Source organism: Meles meles, chromosome 8 (genome assembly GCF_922984935.1).
Source record: "Meles meles chromosome 8, mMelMel3.1 paternal haplotype, whole genome shotgun sequence".
Taxonomy (NCBI): Eukaryota; Metazoa; Chordata; class Mammalia; order Carnivora; family Mustelidae; genus Meles; species Meles meles.
In genome coordinates this window covers 16,723,128-16,747,165 of record NC_060073.1, presented here as the reverse complement: position 1 = coordinate 16,747,165, position 24,038 = coordinate 16,723,128, and the positions used below count along the sequence as shown (strand labels likewise).

Below are 24,038 nucleotides of genomic sequence, written 5' to 3'. Positions count from 1 at the left end.
CCTGCTTCTCCCTCTGCCTACCACTCTGCCTGTTCTCACTTTCTCTGACAAATAAATAAATAAAATCTTAAAAAAAAAAAGAAAATGAAAATGGACCAAAGAGCTGACTCCAAAAGAAAATTTTATTAAACATAGTTTGAAAAGATTGTCAATATTATTCACAGAAAAATATACTCAGTTTAAATTCCAATTCTATATCCTTTCACCTATCATATAAATAAAGTGACCTTTTTGATACATGTATTTTAACAAACACAGATGAAAATGATGTAGGAAACAATTGATCCCACACATTCTTGGTCGGAGTTTAAGGGGATGCAATCTGTCAGGGAGTGATTTTCAGCATTGATATTTCAATGTCACATAGACACAGGTCTAGCATTTCTATTTGCTACAAGTAATTTCACTCAGAGGCACAAAGACAATCACAGCAGTCTTTTCTTTGTTGGCAAAAGGCCAGAGACCACTTCAATGCCCATAAGAAGGAAGCTTAATGCATCAAGGATGGTGTTTTATGCGATCATTAAAAAAAAAGGAAGCGGATATATATTCAATGCTTTTTAAAATATGCTGAAAAGTGATAGAGTTCTGAACTGTATGCTGAGGATGATAATATTTTGATTACCTACGGAATAATATATATTACACACACACACACACACACACACACACGGACTCATATCCATTAGTTTTACTTAAGAGAGCATGGGGATAGCATAATATTTGTGTCCTCAGGGTATGGGAATTGCATTCTTAGAATCAAATTTAGGTGGATTACTTAATTTTTAAATTACCCGCTTCGGTTTTTGAAAATACATCATAACAATGCTGCATTAAAAATAAAGCTTTTAAATACCTTCTCGTAATAGCTGGTTTATTAATCACCTTGGTATATTAGCGGTTTGTAACAGCTCTCTTCTGTCATAGGCTACGGGGACAGCAAGATTCCTAGGACCAGAGAGGGTGATTCACTGTAGAGACAGTTCTGGACTCACAGATCTTAACCACATCATGCCCCAACCACACTGCCATTCACTATGATTTCTTTCTTTCTTTGTTTTTTGGATAATTTTTTTTCCTTTTCTTTTTTTTTAAATTATTTTCAGTGTAACAGTATTCATTGTTTTTGCACCACACCCAGTGCTCCATGCAATACGTGCCCTCCCTATTACCCACCACCTGGTTCCCCCAACCTCCCACCCTCCACCCCTTCAAAACCCTCAGGTTCTTTTTCAGAGTCCATAGTCTCTCATGGTTCATCTCCCCTTCCAATTTCCCTCAACTCCCTTCTCTCTTAGGAGTTTGCCAGATATGCTCTTTGTCCAACTCTTGAGCAAACAGGAGTGAAAACTTGTCTGTGGTTTCCAAGAGTTAAATATTATAAAAAGGTATCTTTGTCTCTATCCCCCATCTACTTATTGATATATGCTGTATTTATCATCTATCTATCCATCTATCTATCAACCATCTATCATATCTATCATCCTTATTCATCCAGACCTATTGATCTATCTATATAATAGAGATAGAGACTGAGACATTTGTATAGTTCACACGATAACAGATATAAGAGAGGCTTACATTCAAAGGAAGCAACATAACAGAGACAATTTTTATCTATTTACTGCTAAATTTATCATCCAGAAAGAAAGTACATATTTATTGATAAGTATTAATAAAGGGAATGAAAGATGTAGGAGAATTTCCTGTTGATACAATCCAATAGTTTTCAGTCCCATCCAATACTCACTTACCGGGGCGCCTGGGTGGCTCAGTGGATTAAGCCGCTGCCTTCGGCTCAGGTCATGATCTCAGGGTCCTGGGATCGAGCCCCACATCGGGCTCTCTGCTCCGCAGGGAGCCTGCTTCCTCCTCTCTCTCTGCCTGCCTGTCTGTCTACTTGTGATCACTCTCTCTGTCAAATAAATAAAATCTTTAAAAAAAAAAAAATACTCACTTACCACTGAAAAGGGAAGCTGCTCCATCCCAAGTAAAATCATTATCTCCATGGAGCACTTCCTTGGACACTCAAATAGATATCATTTCTCTTTGCTTATCTCTCCACCAGGAGCTGCTGTGCATTTCTATCATTCGGTGTTCTCAGTTTCTATTGTAATCTATGTCTAGAAAATCCCCTAAACTTTCTATCCTTCCACAAACGGCTTTTCTGTGTCAGATGCACCCTGTGGCATTGATCAGATTAATTTTCTGTGAGTTATATACACCGTTATGTTAATCCCTAACACAAATCTTAGCAGCTTTGACAGGAGTTTACCTGAAGGTTAGGATGTTCAGTTCTCCTCCTTTCTTCTCAAGGTGATTTCGCTACTCTTTGCTCAAATGAGAATTAAAAAAAAAAAAGAAAAAGAAAAAGAAAACTTGTTTCTAAAATTCTGTCTGATCTCATTTGATGTCACTGAAGCTCAGCTTCTCACCTGCATGCTTGAAGAAGTTGGTCCTGGATTCATTCCACACTTTCTGAAATCAAATAGCACATGGAATGTTTGACTGGGAAACACTTCCTTTTTTTCCTTTCCTGCCGTGGTATTTAAACATGAGTGATGCAAAATATTGGAGTCTGGGGAGGGTAATTCCCTGAAATCTCCCTTCCTATTTTTTTTGTTGTTCTTTTTTTGCCCCCTTCCTTTTAAATTAAGAATCCTGAGCTAGAAGTAGTAAAGAACTAAATCTTCAACATGTATTATAGGTTATGGGAAAAATGTGATCTCTTCTTTAAATTAAAAGTGATTATTTGGGTCATAAAGGATGTCTTTTGGCTAGAATAATAAAATAAATAAAAACAGTGATTATCTAGTGCTCTGCTGCCAGGGCTTGGTTCTTCATACCATTACCAAGAAAATGAATAGAACTTCTTAAGTAAATGGCTGATTCTAGGACTGGTTCAGGGAATGTCCAAGATGATGGAAATGATGGAAGGTAAGGAAGTGCTAACACACACACACACACACACACACACACACACACACACACACACTGTGATGAGAATATGGCAAAAGGGCACAAGAGAAATGGGAAGAGCCCCTGTTGACAAAAGCTGGAAAAAAATTGAGGAACAAAATAAATGACACTGAATTGAAATATAACACATAGTTTAAACAATCCGCAAGTTCATAATGATATTAAACACTTAAATAAGTAAATAATCAATAGTGAACAATAGACTAATCCTTCATAATAAAAGAATCCCTAATGATACTGTAGTTACTCTGCTCTCAATGGATTGTAGGCTACTTCTCAGTCTCTTATTTGTAGAGTGTACACAAATGAGTACCATCCAAAGGCTTACTACGGAGTGGGATGGAAGGAGTGATTTTAGAGAGGAGAAATGTGGAAAACACTACCTTAAGCAGGTGATCAAGTTTAATATCAATGATTATGAGTCACATTGAAATGATGTACCCACTGGCATGATCCGATGCAAATGGAACTTGGCCTCTGTGATCTTTCTTCTAATAAGCCATAACCCCTGTCCAATCTTGAGTGAAATATCAAACAAATCCCAAGTGAATGTCTTTATATAAAATGTCTCACTGGTTCTGCTCAAAACAGTCAAGTTCATCAAAAACAAAAACAGTTGTGCAGAGTTATTGTGATGGGCACTGCATTAGCTATAGAAATGTAGAATCATTATTTTACATACCTGAATGTAATAAAATGCCGTATGTTAATTGCACTTGAAATAAATAAGAGAATATCTAGAGAAACTCACTGTCTGTAGGTGCTGAAGAAGATATGTCAACTGAATTTAATGTGGCATGCTGGATGAGATTCTGGAGAAGAAAAATGCCATTAGTGAAAGTAATCTGAATAAAATATGGTTGTTGGTTAAAAATAATGGGTTCCCATGAAGTTAATTACTTGTGAACTAATATACTCTTCTATGTAAGATGGTAACAGAGGAAACAAAAGGACACAAGAGAAATGGAAAGAGCATGTGGGAAATCTCTTTTACACCATTTACCTGTTAATATAAACCTGTTATAAAATATGAAGTTTTTAAAACATAAATGGCTTATTTCACGTCATATGTCATCAAAATGTATCTCTGCTGTGCCATGGCCCAGGAACCTTCCTTTTCTATGCTGGATAATATTTCATTGTATGTGTAACACATTTTGTTTGTTCATATGTTGGTGGACACTTGGGTTGCTTACCTATTTTTATTAATACGACTGGTGATGATATGGACATGAGGGTACACATATCCCTTCCAATCCCCACTTCCAATGCTTTTGTTATATACCTGAAGTTGGAAATTAGAGATCACTTTCTCATTTATTGTTGACTTTCTGGAATGTCATACTGTCTTTCACAGTGGCCCCACCATTTTTATATTCGTATGAACATATGTGTTTAGTGACGTTGGGTATTTTCTCATCTGCTCTTTGCACATTTGTACGTATTTTTTTGATAAACGTTTATTCAGGAGTTTTGTTGATATTGAGTTTTAGCAATTCCATGAGTTGCCTTTTCACTCTATTGATTGTGGCCTTTGATGAATAGAAGTTTTTCACTTTGACCTTATTCAATTTATTCATTTATTTCTTCTGTAAGCTTTTTTGTGTGTCATATTCAGGAAATTATTTCCTAAAGTAATGTCTTGAAACTTTTTTCACTTTTATTTTCTTCTAAATATTTTAGAGTTTTAGCTCTTATACTTAGGTCTTTGATCCAGTTGGCATTTATTTTGCATAGGGTGTAAGTTAAGCCCACCTTTATTCCTTTGCACATGAATCTTTAGTTTTTCCAAACTATTTGTTGAAAAAACTATTATTTTTCTATTACATGATGTTGAAACCCTTGTAGATAGTCAGGAGACCATATAGGTGATGTTGTGTTCCTGGGCTCTCCAATATATTACATTTGTCTGTGTACATGTCTTAATGCTATTAACATACTGTTTTCATTACTGTAACATTATTATAAGCTTAAAATCAGGAGATGTGAAACTTACACATTTTCTTTTCAATATTTTTTTTCTTTTCTTTAGACTTAAGATCTCTTGAGATTCCATATAAAACTGTCAGGTGATTTTCTTATATCCTCAAAAGTTGCCATTGGAGTTTTGATATGGGTTTTATTAAAAGTGTATTGTTTCAGATATTATTGACTTCTAAACAATATTGAGTCTCCTGATCCATGAAAATATATAATCATTCAGGGGCGCCTTGGTGGCTCAGTGGGTTAAAGCCTCTGCCTTCGGCTCAGGTCATGATCCCAGGGTCCTGGGATCGAGCCCCACATCGGGCTCTCTGCTCAGGAGGGAGCCTGTTTCCCTCCTCTCTCTGACTGCCTCTCTGCCTACTTGTGATCTCTGTCTGTCAAATAAATAAATAAAATCTTTAAAATATATATATATATATAATCTTTCAGAGTATATACACACACACTCACACGCATGCATACACACACAAAGAGATTTATTGAAAAAGAACTGACTTTCATGCATATAGAAGCTGGCAAGGGCAAAATCTTGCTTGACCGGTCAGGTGACATTCACCTTCACCCCATGGGTATTTGCCTCTTTCCTGCTTTGCCTTATCAGTGAGATATATTCCACATACTATACCATTCATGTATTTAAAGTATAGAGTTTAAGGTTTTTAGTATAGAAGGCTGGGAAACAATGGACACTATCTAATTTTACAACACCCTTAGGACCCTAAAGAGAAACTCCATACCCATTATAGTCACTTATCATTCCTCTACATCACCATCACAAGGGGTCCTAAACAAGTACTAATCTTCTTTCTTTTGTTTTAAGGAGAGAGAAAAAGATCTCCCCTTTGGAGCACTGGGGGAGGGGTAGAGGGAGAAAGAGAATCTCTTCAGCTGACTCAGCACTGAATACAAAACACAACTGGGTTTGATCCCATAATCATGAGATCATAACCTGAGCAGAAATCAAGAGTTGGTGGCTGAAAGGACTGAGCCATCAGGGTGTCCCGTAATCTCCTTTGCTTCATTATAGATTAGCTTTTCTAAACATTTTATATAAAAGGAATTAGACAGTTGTTTTTTAACCTGTTTCTTTCATTTAGAGTAATGTTCTTACCATAAGTTTTATTCACCCTGTAGAAGAGTAACACTTCAATTTATGAGTATATAATTTACACATGCATCAGTTGTTTGACATGTAGATTGTTCTCCCACTTTAGCTACTATGAATAATGATGCAATGAACAATCACGTACAAGTTTTTGTGTGCATATATATTTAATTTCCCTTAGGTAGATGCCTAAGATTATTTAGAATTGCTAGGTCATTGTTATTATATGTTTAATCATGTGAGGAGCTGACAAATTGTTTTCCAAAGCGGTTGCACCATTTCACATTACTATCCGCAATTTATAAGGATTCCAATATCTCTACCACCTCAATAAAACTTGTTACTTTTTTTTTCCTAGACATCCTAGTGGGTGGAAATTGGTATCTCATAATGGATGAGGTTTGCATTTCCTATTACCTAAAGGAGTTAAGTATATTTTCAGGTTCTTTTTGCCATTTGAATATTTTTGTGGAGATATGTTTACTCAGATATTTGGCCAGTTTTTAAGTTGGGTTGTTGCCTTTTTATTACTAAGTGGTATTAACAAGTTCTTTATGAAATCTGCAAACAAGTTCCTTATCTTATGCTGAGTGAAATAAGTCAAGCAGAGAGAGTCAATTATCGTATGGTTTCACTTATTTGTGGAGCATAACAAATAACATGGAGGACATGGGGAGATGGAGAGGAGAAAGGAGTTGAGGGAAACTGGAAGGGGAGATGAACCATGAGAGACTATGGACTCTGAAAAACGGCCTGAGGGTTTTGAAGGGGCGGGGGGTGGGAGGTTGGGGGAGCCAGGTGGTGGGTATTAGGGAGGGCACATATTGCATGGAGCACTGGGTGTGGTGCATAAACAATGAATTCTGTTACACTGAAAAGAAATAAAAAAACATGATTTTCAAGTGTTTTTTCTCAGTTTGTGGGTTGGCTTTACACTTTGTTGATGATGTAATTTTCATTACAAATGTTTTCACTTTTGTGAAATCTAAGGCCACCATTCAGAGTAACCATGATATAATAATTTTCAATAAAATATTTGTAATCTTCCACTCATGGGAGTGACATTCTTAATGACAGTCACTGTTTCTCCACCACCCCCTCCCCCGCCCTGGAAATGACCACTAAATTTGAAAGGCTTTTTTTTTTTTTTTTTTTTTTTGGTGGGGGGTGCTTATATATATTAGTAAGTTTTTTTGTTTTGTTTAGTAATACAATTCTTTTTCTGAGATAAATTTTACACATAATGAAATGCAGAACTTTTAGGTATATGGTTTGATAAGTTTTTTATAAATGTATATACTCACATAGCCATTAAGAAATTCAAGACCTAGAATACTTTCATTAACCCAGAAAGTTCTGTCATTATCCTTTGCAGTTAATTCCCTCAGATGCAACTATTGTCCTGATTTGTATCACTCCGTTTTAGTAGTGTCTATTCCTGCACATTGAATCACAGCATGTACTCGTAGTGCATGGTTTCTTTGTTCTGGGATCTATCATATTGATGTTTGTATCAGTCCTTTACTTTTCGTGCTGAAGATTATTCTGTCTATTCCATCAACTTCTGCCTTTCAAGTACATTGTATTAGCATTTAATGTAATTATTATGTATTTGGGAGTCAGTTCATATTATTAAAATTTGCTTTTTTTCTCCTCTTTGTAACTTATTTTCTTTCTTTTTCTGTTCTTCTGAGTAGATGATTTTTATCTAATATTCAATTTTCTCTTCTTCTTAACATCTTTTAAATAAAGGACTATTTTTTAGTGCAGTTTCAGGCTCACAGGAAAATGGAGCAGAAGCTATGGCAATTTCCTTCATCTCCTCTGATTACAAAATGAGCAGAGAGACATTTTTCAAAGACTTACACATGGTGAGCAGGTGCCTCAAAGGGTGCTCCTCAGCACTCATCATCAGGGAAATCAAAATCAAAATCATAATGAATTATCACATCATCTTAGTTGTCATTGAGAAGATAAGAGATACAAAATATTGGTGAGGATGGGGAATCAAGGGATCCCATGTACACTACTGATGGGCATATAAACTGGTGCAGTCATTATAGAGAATATACTGGTTCTTCAAAAAATCGAAAGTAGAACAGCCATCCATCAGTCATAATGTTGGGTATATAAACAAAGTTTCTGAAATCATGATTATGATGGGCTATGTGCATTCCTGAGTTCAATGCATCATTATTCACCAAAGCTAAGGTATAGGTACAACTTCACCCCTAACTGAAGAATCAAGAGAGAAAATGTGAGATCTGTAGTATTCAGATATCAAAAAGAGGAAAGTTCTGCCATTTGCAGTAACAAATCAGAGCTGGATGGCACTGGGGTCTTGATGTTCAGTGAAACAAGAAAGACACAGAAAGAGAAATACTGCATGATCTCACTTATATGCGGAAATGGTATAGTTCAATTCACAGAAACAGAGAGTAGAAGGGTGGTTACCAGGGGCCAGGGACTGAGAAAAATGGAGAGATGTTTCCCCAATTGTGCAAGGTTTAAATTATGTAGAGGGCGCCTAGGTGGCTCAGTGGATTAAGCCGCTGCCCTCGGCTCAGGTCATGATCTCAGGGTCCTGGGATCAAGCCCCACATCGGGCTCTCTGCTCAGTGGGGACCCTGCTTCCCCCTCTCTCTCTGCCTGACTCTGCCTACTTGTGATCTCTCTCTCTGCCAAATAAATAAATAAAATCTTTAAAAAATAATAAATTATGTATAATAAATAAGTTCTAGAAATCTAATATATAGCATGGTCACTATTGCTAACAACACCATAATGAATACTTGAAATTGCAACCAGGATTGATTTGAATTAAAATTTTTTATGCAGAAAGACACCTGGGTGGCTCAGTTGGTTAGGCAGCTGCCTTCAGCTCAGGTCATGATCCCAGCGCCCTGGAATCGAGTCCCACATCAGGCTCCTTGCTTGGCGAGGAGCCTGCTTCTCCCTCTGCCTCTGCCTGCCTCTCTGACTGCTTATGCTCACTCTCGCTCCTCTCTCTCTCTGACAAATAAATAAAATCTTTAAAAAAAAATTTTTACGCACACACACACATGCACACACACAGTAGTAACTATATAGAGAAGTTAGTAGTGCTAATTACTTAGATTGTGGTGATATTTTCATATTATAAGTACATGAAACATCAATTTTTATAACTAAATATATATATATATATACATATATGTGTGTGTGTATATATATATATATATATATATATACACACAGAGAGAGAGAGAGATACCATTTTTGTACATCAACATGCTGACTTTGGACACTAGTGCCATCATTAACTTCATAATAACCCAGATATCAAAAAGTAGTGAGAACTTTGAAAACATGATACTTCCATGAATTTATTTTAAAATAACCTTTGACAAAAGGAAACTCTTGGCATTGAAAAGGTTTTTGCAGGTAAAAAATGGGCAACGGAACTAAAAATAAAATGGAATCTTGTAACAGTTACTAAAGATGTTGTAAACTGGAATACATTGAAAGGAATGAATTTTATTTGTTATTTATTTTTAAGTGTCTCTGTGTGTTTGTTTGTTTGTTTGTTTAGATTACAGTTAGTTAACATACAGTGTAGTATGATTTCCAGGTGTACAATTTAGAGACTCAACACTTACATGCCATACCAAGTGCTCGTCACAACATGTCCACTCCTTAATCCCCATCACCTATTTAACCCCTCTTTCTAGCCACCACCCCTCTGGTAACCATCTGTTTGTTTTCTATAGTTAAGAACCCATGTCTTGATTTGCCCACATCTCTCTGTTTTTCCCTATACTCATTTTTTTCTGAATTTCCACATAGGGAAATCATGTGGTATTTCTCTTTCATTGACTGACTTGATTAGCTCAGCTTAATAGTCTCTAGCTCAAACTTTGTCATGGCAAATGGCACGATATCATTCTTTTTAATGGCTGAGTAATATATACCCCATGTCTTTTCCATTCACCATTCAATGGAAACTTGGGCTGTGTCCATAGTTTTTCTATTGCAGATAATGCTGGTATAAAGATCACGGGCATGTATACCTTTGAATTAACACTCTTGTACTCTCTGAAATCAATGAGTTAAAAATTCAATAGAAAACCCCTGGAATGCACATATTCAAGGCATGGTTGCTAATCTGCTCCATTAACTATGAACACCAAAATTCTATTGGTAATTCTAACCTATCAATCGCACTACCACTTCCCTAGGAAAGGACAAACAGAGAAACAAAGTGGCTTCCTACTGCAAAAGCAGGTTCACTCTAACTCCATTAACTAGAGATATTCAAGTGAGTATTTTTGAATGCCTCTGGTAATTTCTCTTATTCCATTTATAAAACATAGCAGTTAGTGAAATAGCTAACTATTTGGACCATAGAAATATGCTTCCTCCCCTTTCAAAGTGGGTTCTACATTTCTGTATGTCAACCTGAGAAAATGTGTTTTATCTATGGTGTATTTTAATTTATTATTTAGTTTTGATGACACACATTATTTTGCTTCTTTTCCTTTTAGAGTTGTACAATTTCCTTGTAGCTCCTATATACAAATAATACAACTTAGCTGATTATCTCCAAGCCATGTAATGCTACATTTAAAAAATTCCATACAGGGGCCCCTGGGTGGCTCAGTGGGTTAAGCTGCTGACTTCGGCTCAGGTCATGATCTCAGGGTCCTGGGATTGAGCCCCGCATCGGGCTCTCTGCTCAGCAGGAGGCCTGCTTCCTCCTCTCTCTCTCTGCCTGCCTCTCTGCCTACTTGTGATCTCTCTCTGTCTAATAAATAAATAAAATCTTTTAAAAAAAAATCCCATACATAATGCTTCAATTAACCTGAGAATCAAAGGAAAAAATAAGGAGAACAGTAACAATAATTTATTATAAATAATAAATTATATATACCTTTTTGTTGAGGGATTCACCATTATGGGAATTTTTAAAATGAATGAATGATATAATAAAAATAATTCTTGACACACAAAGTTATTTCCTTTGTTCTGATGTGTTCAAGAGAAAGCAGAATACCTTGTTAGAAATTTTCTATAGAGAGAATTACAAATCATAGAGAATATGCTCTTTTTTATTTATGAATACTCACTGTTTGAACAGTTGTGAGTTTATAAATATCTTTTTTATCATCAAACCAGAGTGTAGACTGAAATGTGAGGAGTATTCATATCAACAAAGTCAGAATTGAACTCTTAGGAGAGGGAAGAACCTGACTGGCATTACGAGGGAGGCTACAAGTTTGAGGGAAGAATTACAGAAAAAGTAAGGAAATCAGGTGCATTGTAATAGAGTATGATCGACAAGTGAGGATAGACACTATTATATTTGATATCCGTACAGATTAAAGAATCAACCAAAACCCTCAATTCTTCTCTTGCTTTCTGAGGTAGTTGTGATATGCCATAGCTTTCTCATGGCATTTTTCACTTCTGCATTTCTCAGTGTGTAGATGAATGGGTTGAGAAAAGGGATCCCAATAGTATAAAATACAGACACCATCTTGTCCATAGGGAAAGTGCTTGGGGGCCGTGCATATATGAATATACATGGACCAAAGAATAAGACTACTACGATTATGTGAGTAATGCAGGTGGAGAGAGCTTTTCTCCTCCCTTCTGCACTGTGGTTTCTCAGGGAATGCAAGATGACAATGTATGAAATCATCAGAATCGCAAAACTGCCTGTGCAAATGCTCCCACTGTTAGACACCCATTCTAGGTTGATCATATAGGTGTCCACGCATGCAAGTTTTAGCAAGGGCTGCAAATCACAGCAGTAATGATTAATCAAATTGGACCCACAGAAAGGCAATTTCAAGGCCAGCATGATCTCAGTGAGGGAATGGATAAAAGCCCCTATCCATGCAACAATGATCAGGATTGTGCAAACCTGCTGTCTCATGATGGTTGGATAATGTAAGGGCTTACAAATAGCCACATAGCGATCAATAGCCATGAAGATGAGAACAAAGACCTCCACAGAGCCAAAGAAATGTATTGCAAAGACTTGAGTCATGCACTCATTGTAAGATATGGTTCTTTGTGCAGAGAGTGAATCCACAATGAGTCTGGGGGCTGTGGACGTTGAGAAACAGGAATCAGCAAGGGACAAATGAAATAGGAAAAAGTACATGGGGCTCCCAAGTGTGCGGCTGGACTTGATGGTCACAATAATGAGCAAATTCCCTACCACAGTTCCCGAATAAAAAATGAAGAAGATTACAAATACCATCTTCTTTTTTATTGGATCTTGGGTCAATCCTAGCAGTATGAACTCAGTAACAGTGTTATTTTCCTCCATTATTTCAATCCAAGTGTAGAAAATGCAGGCTAGAAATAATCTGCAAAGAAAGAAATATGAGGAAATGAATACTCCATTTGGAGATGAAATTCATATGCTTGTTCATGGAAGAGCCGCGTACCAGTGGGTAAACCCTTAATCTTCCGTGTTTTGTTTTCCCTTGACTAACACAGGGATTATAATATTTATTCACAATCTATTCACCTGATTGCTTATGGAAAGAATGAAATATATTAATAATGAGAAAGTACCCAATTCTTCAGGCATAATAAACATTAAATTAATGATTTATTACAAAAGGGTATCTTTCTGAGCTGAATATCCTTCCTTATTTAACACCATGGACACATTAAGTTAGAATGTTGTGAAAAGGAGAGAACTCATGCATGATATATATAATGCGCTTTCATACTTTTTTGAACTTGATATATACTTATAAAGTATCTTCTAGTAAATATACTAAAACTTCAATAAGTGACAGGGAAATTTTTTTTCTAATTTTTATTTTTTTTTCAGTATTTAAATTTATTTATTTTTTCAGCGTAACAGTATTCATTATTTATGCACAACACCCAGTGCTCCATGCAATACGTGCCCTCCCTATTACCCACCACCTGTTCCCCCAACCTCCCACCCCCTACCCTTCAAAACCCTCTGGTTGTTTTTCAGAGTCCATAGTCTCTTATGGTTAGCCTCCCCTTCCAATTTTTTTTTTATAAACATATAATGTATTTTTATCCCCAAGGGTACAGGTCTGTGAATCGCCAGGTTTACACACTTCACAGCACTCACAATAGCACATACCCTCCCCAATGTCCATAACCCCCTCCCCCTCTCCTAACCCCACCTACCCCCAGCAACCCCCAGTTTGTTTTGTGAGATTAAGAGTCATTTATGGTTTGTCTCCCTCCCAATCCCGTCTTGTTTCATTTATTCTTCTCCTGTCCCCCTAACCCCCCATGTTGCCTCTCCATGTCCTCATATCAGGGAGATCATATGATAGTTGTCTTTCTCCGATTGACTTATTTCACTAAGCATGATACCGTCTAGTTTTAATAGTTTTTTGTTTGTTTGTTTGTCTGTTTTTAATGAAATCTATGAGAGAGAGATTCAGACAGGGTGAGGGAAAGAGAAAAACGACAAGAGAGAAACAAGAAATATTTTAGCAGTGAATGTTCGGTCAATTTGTTTAGTCCATTACTAAATTTATTTTGATCTGTTTCCTTGACTAAATTTATTTCCTTTTACTTTAATTCTCTATAATTTATAGTTGCTTATAGTTGTGAATTCAGCTTCTATCATAACATTTTGTACTTTTTAAATTATCCTATGTTGTCCAAAGTGGAATTCTTCATCAGTATTTTGATGGGTCTTTCAGCATATTTTCTTAGGACACAAGGAGAGACTGATTCTAAAATAAAGGATAAATAGGGAACATTTGGCATATATCAAAATATTGTTTCAAATTTCATGTTATTTTCAGCACCAGGGATTTAGACAATGAGCTAAATAAACTGCAGGTCATAGCTAAAATTTTTCATATGACTCTTGGAACATATGGTCTTGTAAGTCCCAAGCCCTGACTTCAGTAAAAGATAGAAACAGGAAAGGAATGAATATTCATTTATATATACCAAACTGGAAGAATCCTTTTCTGTATTCATCACCTATATTTCCCATATAATAGCACAATTAAATGTATATTTGCCAAGGCATTTAAGTATATTTACAACATGTATTGCAGACAAAATCCTAATTTTCTCAAATATAAATGGATCTCAAGATTGAAAACACAATCCATATGGTGCCTAGGTAGCTCAGCTTGTTAAATATTCGACTCCTGATTTGCACTTCGGTCATGATCTCAAGATTTTGGAATCCAGCCCTATGCTAGGTTCTGAGCTGGGGATGGAGCTTGTTTAAGATTCTGTCTCTCCCTCTAACGCTTCCCCTGCTTTTGTGTTCTCTCTCTCTCTCTAAATAAGTCACAAAAATTAAAAAAAAAGAAAACAGTTAAAATGAAAATGGGCAAAAGAACTGATCTCAAAGGAACTCTTATTAGAAATAATGTGAAAAGATTATCAATTTCTTTCATAGAAAAATACATTCCATTCAAATCCAATTATTTATCTTTTCACTTAGATTAACAAAACGACAGTGTTGATAAATGTCTCTTAACAAACAGTTCTGAAATGATATTGGACACAATTGATTCCACTCATTCTTGGGAGGAGTTTAATGTGATACAATCTCTACTGGAATGATTTTTAGCATTGATGATATTTCAATGTCACATAGACACAGGTCTAGTGTATGCATTTTCTGCAGATAATCTTACTCGTAGGCAGGAAGATCATCACAGAAATCCTTTCCATGTTGAGCAAAGTTAAGAAACAACTTCAATGCCCACCAAAAGGAAGCTAAATGATTCAGGGATGGTATTTTAGGGAATCATCAAACAAAGGGAAGTGTATATATATACAATGATTTCTAAAATATGTTGTAAAATGGCAGAGTTCAGGACTGTCTGTTGAAAATGGTAATATTTTCATTGACAGCAGAATAATATCACACACATACACACACAGAGTCATATCAATTAATCCTATTTACGAGAGTATTGAGATAGCATATGTGTGGCTTCAGGGTGGGGAAATTGTTTTCTTGGGATCAAAGTTAGGAGGATGACTTACCTTTTATAATAGTCCCATTGGTAGTTGAAAATCTGTCATAGTGGTACTGCAACAAAATAAAGCCTTTTAAAGATCTTCTCTTAGCAGTTGGTTTATTACTGCCTTTGGCATATTACTGGCACATAACAACTGTATTCTGACACAGGCTGCAGAAACAACAAAATTTCTAGGGTTAGAGTAAGATTTAAATGTCTGTGTAAGAGGGTGAGTCACAGTAGAGACAGTTCTGGACTCAGGGGTCTTTACTACATCATGCCCCCACCACACTGCCATTCACTTCATGTTCCCCTACACTCTTAGGAGTTTGCAAAATATGCTCTTTGTCCAACTCTTCAGAAAACAGGAGTGAAAACCTGTCTGTGGATTCTAACAATTTTAAGTATTGTAAAGTGATGTCTGTCTGTACATTCATCCATACATCTACTTTCAATTTACTACCTTTCTATCATCTGTCTATTTACCTATCACATATCTATCAATCAATCTTTCTATTTATCATCTATTACCTATCATCTATCTTACAAAGATACAGACTGAAAGATTTGTATAACTCAAATAAGAATAGATATGAGTGGCATATATCCTAAAGAAGCAACATAAGGAAAGTAATATGTATCTGTTCACTGCTGAATTCAAGCATCTAGAAAAATGTACATATTTAATAATAAGTATTTATAAAGCAAAAGAAAGTGTTAAGAGAATCCCCTTTTGATACAATCCAAAAGTATTTAGTCCTGCAAAACTTTGTTACCGCTGAAAAGGGAAGCCTACTACAAGTAAAATCATCATCTCCATGGAGCATCCTGGAATACTGGACTAGATACAATTTTCATTTGCCTCTCTCTCCACCAGGAGCTACTGTGTATTTCTTTTATTCTGTCTTCTCAGTTTAGATTGTCAAGCACTTGTAGAAAATTACCTAAACTGTCTGTCTGTCCACAAATGCCTTTTATGTGTTAGGTGCACATTTGGCATAGATCAGATGAATTATCTCTGAGTATTAAATACAACTAAATTAATCCCCAACACAAACTCACCAGTTGTGTTAAGAGCTTATGCAAAGGGTGGGGTGTTCTGTCATTCTCTTTTCTTCTCAATGTAATTCGGTCACTCTTTACTCCAATGAGAATAAAAAATATCCTTCTAAAATTCTGTCTGATCTCTTTTGATGTCACTGAGGCTCAGGTTCTCACCTGCATGCCAGAAAACAAAGTTGGTCCAGCATTCTTCTCACACTTTCTGATATCGACTCTCATTTGTAATTTTGAAAGGGAAATATTTGTCTTTTGCCATTCCTACAGCAGTACTTAAACATGAGTGATGTAAAATATAGGAGTCTGGGGAGGTCATTCCCTAAAGTGTTCCTTCCCTTTTAATTACGACTCATGAGCTAGATGTGATAAGAACTTAATCTTCACTCTATATTATTGGATTTTTGGGAAAAGATGACATCTTCTTGCAATTAAAGTGCTTACATGGGCCATAAATGACAAGTTTTGACTAGAATAATAATAATAATAAAAAAGCAGTGATTATCTAGTGATCTAGGGGCAGGACTTGATTCCTGATACCTTTAACCAAAAAAAAAAAAAAAAAAAAAAAGGCAGGATTTCTTAAGCAAAAGGCTGATTCTAGGTCTCAGGTGGGGAATGTACAAGATAAACTGGCAAGAATGTGGTCACACACACACACAGGTAACTTACACTGTGATAAGTATATGCAAAAGGGACACAAGAGCCACTGGAAAGAGCCCACAATGCCTAGAGCTAGAAAAGAATTGAACAACAAAATAAATAACACAAATTGTTATATAACTCATAGTTTAAAAAAAATCCACAAGTTTGTAGTGATATGAATACTTAAATAAATAGCTAACAAATAGGGTCTAATAGAGAAAGTTTCCATTAAAATTATATTAATTATTTTGTTGGTATTCTGCTCTCACAGGGTTATAGGAAACACTCAATCTCTTATTTGTGGGCTGCACACAAGTGAACTCCTTCCAAAAGGCATATTGTAGAATGCAGCAGGGGAATAAATTTATGGAGAAATGTGGCAAACACTACATCAACTAGATGATCAAGGTTAACCTGAAGGATGATGAGTCACAGTGAAAGTAGGTACCAGCTGACGTGATGCGATGCAAATGGCACTTTGCCTCTGTGAGTCTTCTCCGAAAACCCCATAAGTCCTGTCCGATCTCGAATAAAATATAAAACAAACCCTAAATAAAGTTTTTTTGTATAAATATTTAACTAGTTCTCCTCAAAACTTTCAAGTTTATCAAAAACAAGGAATGTTGAGTAGAATTATTGTGATGGGCACTGACTAAGCTCTAGAATTGTGGAATCATTATATACACAAGTGAAACTAATATATAACTTTGTATTTTCAACATAACTGGAATAAATAAATGAAAGGATATTTAGAGAATCTGTCAGTGTCTGGAGGTATTGAATTAGACATGAAGATACACAGTTTATTTCATTTAATATATCATCAGAGTATAGCTGTGTTGAGCATGGGTCAAAAATTTCTTCCTTTTCCATGCTGAATAATATTCCATTGTATGCCTTCTGCATTGTGTTTATTCATACATTGATGGGCACATGGGTTGCTTACACATTTGGGTTATCATGACTAATGCTGATAAGGTCATGAGGTTACACACATCTCTTCCAGTCCCCACTTCCAGTGCTTTTGCTATATTCCCAGAAATGGAAAGGCTGGATAGCTTGGTCATTATTGTTAACTTTCTAAAGAAGTTCTTATTGCCTTTCACAGTTGCTTCAACATTTTTATATTCTTATGGACAGTGTGAATGATGTTGAGTGTCTGTTCAGCTGCTCATTGCATATATATATATATATATATATATATATATATATATATTTAGAGAAAAGTTTGTCTTTTTTTGATACTGAGTTTGAGGAATTCCATGAATTGCCTTTCATTCTGTTGATTGTGCCTTTGATGCATAGCAATTTTTAATTTTGAGATAGTTTAATTAATTAATTTATTTCTTCTGTAAACCCGTGTATTTATGGTGTCATATTCAAGAAATTATTTCCTAAGGTAATGTCCTGAAGCTTTCATTTCATTTATATTTTATTCTTTTTTGTTGTTGTGTTTGGCTAGCCAACATAAAATACATCATTAGTTTTTTCTTCTAAACATTTTATAGTTTTATTCTTCTAATTAAGTCTTTGATCCATTTGGAGTTTATTTTATCTATAGTGTAATTTAGGGATCTGCCTTCATTCTTTTTTTTTTTTAATATTTTATTTATTTGACACAGAGAGATTCCAAGTAGGCAGAGAGGCAAGCAGAGAGTGAGGGGTGAAACAGGATACCTGCTGGTCAGAAAGCCCCATATGGGGTTCAATCCCAAGACCCTGAGATCATGATCTGAGTGGAAGAACAGGCTTAACTCACTGCACCCAGGCACGCCTGCCCTTGTTCTTTCGCATATCTAGTCTTCTTTTGCATAACTAGATTTTGAATATCTAGTTTAGCTAAACTATTGGCGGAAAACACTATTTGTTCCTCTTGGATGGTGTTGGCGCCTTTGCAGAAATTCAGTTGACCATATAAGGGATGGTACATTTTTGGGGCTCTGCAGTTTATTCCATTTTTCTAAGTCCCTGGCTTAATGCCATTACCATAGTTTTGATAACATAGCTTTTTTTTAAAGATTTTATTTATTTATTTGAGAGAGAGAGAGAGATCACAAGTAGTCAGAAAGGCAGGCAGAGAGAGAGAGAGGAGGAAGCAGGCTCTCCATTGAGCAGAGAACCCGATGTGGGGCTCGATTCCAGGATCCTGAGATCATGACCTGAGCCGAAGGCAAAGGCTTTAACCCACTGAGCCACCCAGGTGCCCCGATAACATAGCTTTATAAAATAACTTTAAAATCAGGACATGTGGGACATACAAATTTTTCTTTTCAAGAATTTTTATTTGATTAAAGATCCCTTGAGATTCCATATGAAACTTTCAGCTGATTTTTTTGTCTGCAAAAATTGTAATTGGAGTTTTTAATAGGGATAGTATAAAATGTATAGTGTTTCAGATATTATTGGCATCTGAACAATATTGAGTCTCTTGATCCATGAAGATCTGATATCTCTCTGTAAACACACACACACACACACACACACACACACACACACATTTGTTTTTGTGTATATGGAAACTATCAAGTAGGAAATCTGCATAATATAAGTCCCCTTTTGAGTCTAAACACCAGAAACTTCAGTTAACAGAAAGAGTCGATGTCCTAGTTCAGGTCCATAGGCAGGAGACAAATATAAAATCAGGGAAGAGTTAATGTGTCAGAGTGCAAGTCATCAGACAGGAGGAGCTAATGGTTCAGTCTGAAAGCTCTCAGGCAGGAGAAGTCCCTCTTACTCAGGGGAGGTCAGCCCTTTGTAATGTTCAGGCCTTCATTTCATTAGATGAAGACCCTATGTTAATGAGAACAATCTACTTTTTTTTCATTCTGCCAACTCAAAAGTTAATATCATCCAGAAAATTCTCATAGTCATAATTGAAAACAAGTCAAGCCACTATGTGAGCACCCTGTGGTCTATTCAAGTTAACACATAAATTTAACCACTGGAAGCCCATTGATTATCTACGTACCACCTTTACACATCTCTGTAAATCATACTTAACCTCCAATACACACTACAAATTGTTATAATACAAACTAATGTGATATCACAATCCTATACATAAACAAAAATACACTAAAACCTCCACAAGAAGAAAAAATAAAATTTGGGAGTGATTTTGACTTTCTCCTTGATATTTCATTAGTTAAAAACTATGATGGAAAATAAAATCGTAAATTTAGGGCAGAATATCAATATATCCTCAGTTTCATGATAAGGTAATAAGAAAGGGAAGAAAACAAAGACATTTTCTTTATATATATTCAGACACAGAATTATTCATAATACAATGAGTAAATACAATTATTATAGTCTTCATTTTTGTAACAGTCACATGGCTTATTTATAATTACTTCTTTCTGTTACCCCTTCTGTTTTCAAAATGCCCTCAGTAGGTACCAAAACTGGTTGTGGTTCTTTAGCTTTTGGAGTGACACAAACCTTCATTACTGAAGGGTCTGGGTAACTAATAGCTCTACATGGATTGGGTTGCTATAGTTTTTATTGACCTTATCACAGAACATGATGATAAGTGTCTACAGGAGCTCCATATTTTAGATATGCTCTTCGTTACCTCTATTGTGGAGTGGTAGTCCAGTTTCTCATTGGTTGTCAGGATCATTCACCCCAACCAGCACATAAATCTTCTTTGTCTATTGATTTAAAGGCATAAACTACCCAAAGAGGTCAGGCAGCATTCTTAACACTCTTTTCAATAGAATCTTGTTGTGTATCATGTTGGAAGCATTTCTCCCTTTGGAATGAACACCTCAAAGCAAGAGGAGCATAAGCAAATAGGAAGCAAAAATTTTGCTAGTGAGTCACTAAGAGTAACAATGTGTGGTGCTTCTCCCATTTCTATTTTTTGATTATAGGACCTGGCTATGGGAGGAAGAGCAACATGAAATTGATGCTGATTCAGAGCATATAGGGTCTTCCTGAGAACTGAGGACGCTTGCTCCAACCCTGGAAGGCATTGCTACATAGCTCATACTAGAACTAATTCTATAAAATATCATTCTCCCATTTGATCAGGCCAATTCCTTCAAGATAGTGGGAAATATGATAAGACCAGTGAATTCCATGAGCATGGGCCCATTGTGGCAGTTCATTTGCTGTGAAGTGAGATTGTTGATTGGAAGTAATGTTGTGTGAAATGCTATGATTTGGGATTAAAAAAAATTCTCTAAGTCCATGGATAGTAGTTTTGTCAGCACCATTGCAAGCAGGGAATGCAAATCGCTATCTGAAGGAAGTGTCTATGGCAGTAGGAACAAAACACTGCCCTTCCATGATGGAAACATTCCAATGGAATCCACCTGAACCCAAGCTGATTGTGCCAAGGAATGCTGCCATATTGGGGACTTCAGGTTGCATCTGCTGAGTTGTCCCTTGGCAGTGGTCACGGTAGCCTTAGTGGGTGGAAGTCTATGCTGTTGGGATCATGTACAACCTCCATCTCTGCCTCTGAGATCACTTTGTTTCTGAGCCCATTGGGTAATGACAGAATGAATGGGAAATAGGCTGACGGGTATGTACCAACTGGGTCATTCTTTCCACTTGATTCTTCAAATCCTCCTCTGCTGGTCAGTCTTTGGTGAGCATTCACAATGGACATAAATACATTTGTATGTGTTTTTCATTCAGAAAGGTATGGAAACATGACGTTTCCTCAAATTTTCTTGTTATCAGTTTTCCAATAGTGTTTGTTTGTTTGTTTTTCCAAGTCCCTGGTTATTCAGCCAAACCTTTGTCTAAAACCTATGAATTAGTATACTTTCTACATCCAGCCATTTCTCATTCAAACAAAGTGAACACTGGGTGCATTGTTTCAAGTTCTACCCATTGAAAGAAACTCCCTTCACCATGGACCTTCAGGGATTTTTCTATAATGCGGATATAGTGTTGTATCTATTCACTTTTGAGGTGTACCTACACATCACTGCTGAATTTTCTATATATCAGTCCCAAATCCTTTCTTCTGTCGCTTGATCATAGTGAATTCCCAACAAGGCCTTAGGTGTAGGCTGTGAGAGATAAAGTATGGTAGCAAGAGTGGGGAGTATGAGAATTTGGGCACTTCTTTGCATGACATTTTCTTCAGTTCCTGCTTGGGACAATCCCCCAAAATATATCCCCTCCTTAAGTGGGAAGAGTGATGTAAAACAGACCCCAAGTGGATAACTGAGACTATGGATATTACTGAGACCTATGTACATAAAGTTTTTTCGTATACCTCCATCCCTGTGATAAGGATTAATTTAGAAATTAGGCAAGGTAACAGATAATAATAATAATAACAATAATGTAAATAATAATAAATATTTTAACAAATATATCTGAGTATGGTCTCCCTCTTTCAAAATACCTGAGTGTACTGTACTCCCCCTTACTCCTTTGATGATGTGAGATGATAAAATGCTGTTCTGATGAGGTGAAATGTGGTGAATGACACAGGCATTGTGTTGTACCATTAGACTACCACTGACCTTCTGACATAATGTCAGAAGGAGGATCATCTGTTTTTGAACTTCAGGTAACTGTAAAATGGAAAGCAAACCATATATGAAAGGAGACTGTCTGTTCCATAAAAAAGTGCTGCTTTGGACCCCAACTCTATGGTTCTGCTTCTGAAAACACCAAATTCATGATGAGCAGTTCAAATTTCACAGAAACTTGTAGCCCACAGTTAAGTCTTATTCTGTACTAAGGCCCAGTATCAGGCCAAGAGCCATTACTCAAAAGGAATGTAATGATCTGTATAGGCTGGCTGGAATTTGCTCCAAAATCCTGAAGGTCTGCACTGCAACCATATATGGAGAACAGCTAGACTCCAAAAGCATCCCTTTCTTCCACTGACACTTGAAAAAACATTGGTTGTGCAGAATCTTAACCTTCATGTGGAATAGAAGCTTGCACCACAGTCTGGACATGCGGCATTGCCTTTCCTTTACTCCAACTCATACTAGCACCTTTTTGAGTCACTTGAAAAATAGGCCAAAGTAATAAAGAAATAAGAAACAAGCTGTTGCCTTCCCTGTCTAAAGAGTCCTTTAGGGTATTTTCTATCTTTTTGATGTTGGAGAGGATCGATGGACCAAGACAAGCTTTACCTTCAAAGAGATATCTTTATTTCTCTGGTTTTATTTAAATTCAGTTTAGGTAAATGCAAAGTATTATTTCTGGGCGGGGGAGAGAATTTAGTGATTCATTAGTTGCTGATAACACCCAGGGCTCCTTACATCAACTGTCCTCCTTAACATCCATCATTAAATTACCCATTTAGCCACCCCCATCTCCTCCAGCAACCCACAGTTTGTCTATACACTTAAGAGACTCCTAAGGTTTGCCTCCTTCTCTTCTTCTATTGTGTTTTACTTTTCTTTCAAAAGAAATATTTTGATATGCTTTATACTCCTGGAACTGGATTTTTCCCTGTTTTTTATTCCCTTGATTTTTAATGGCACTTATTTTCCATTCTCTGATAAAAAATGTTTTACCAATAAATCTAGAGTCTATACGTCCTGATCATTAGATCAGTGACTTAATGTCACTAATATAATGTACATACGGGTACAGTATGGGAAAATAAAAGGCAATCGAGATGTCTATGAACTAAATTATGACATACTGCTGGAGAGTTGACACAACCCTGTGGTAGGGCATGGAAGACATATTGCTGGCCTTGTAACCTGAAATCAAACTGCTTCTGATGGTCCTTACAGACAGGGAGATAAGAAGCAGTTGCCAAGTCAGGCACTGCATACCACATAGTAGAAAATCTGTCAGTTTGTTGAAGCAAGGAAACCACAACTGCTATAGCTGTTGCAATTCTTTGAATCTCCACCTGATTAAACTTGTAAGTATCCACTGTCATTCCCTAAGATCCATCTCTCTCCTGCAATGGCCAAATAAGTAAGTTAAATGTGTGTGTTGCGGGAATTACCATCTCTGCATCTTTCAAGTCCTTGATGGTGGCACTAATCTCTATGATTCCTCCAGGGGGGTGGTATTGCTTTTGTTGTACTTCTTCCCTCAATACAGGCAGTTCTAGAGGCTTCCACTTGTCTTTTCATTATTATAGCCTGCATGTCAGGGAACCAATGTAGGGATTCTGCCAGTTGCAAGAACATCTTTCAGATAATGCTATTAGCGTACTGTTTTCATTACTGTAACATTATTATAAGCTTTAAAATCAGGAGATGTGAAACCTACACATTTTCTTTTCAATATTTTTTTTTCTTTTCTTTAGACTTAAGATCTCTTGAGATTCCATATGAAAC

General features: G+C 36.3%; 1 protein-coding gene across 1 annotated transcript; it reads right to left on the bottom strand.

The window, feature by feature from the left end:
• Positions 1-11,435: 11,435 nt before the first annotated feature.
• Positions 11,436-12,386, bottom strand: LOC123948640 (olfactory receptor 4C11-like). The gene has a single exon (XM_046015834.1). The coding sequence runs from the start codon at positions 12,384-12,386 to the stop codon at positions 11,436-11,438; it is 951 nt and encodes a 316-aa protein (XP_045871790.1).
• Positions 12,387-24,038: the final 11,652 nt, after the last annotated feature.

What these genes read in the sequence shown, in the direction of transcription:
- LOC123948640 (XM_046015834.1), bottom strand. Translation starts at nt 12,386, where the DNA reads ATGGAGGAAAATAACACTGTTACTGAGTTCATACTGCTAGGATTGACC.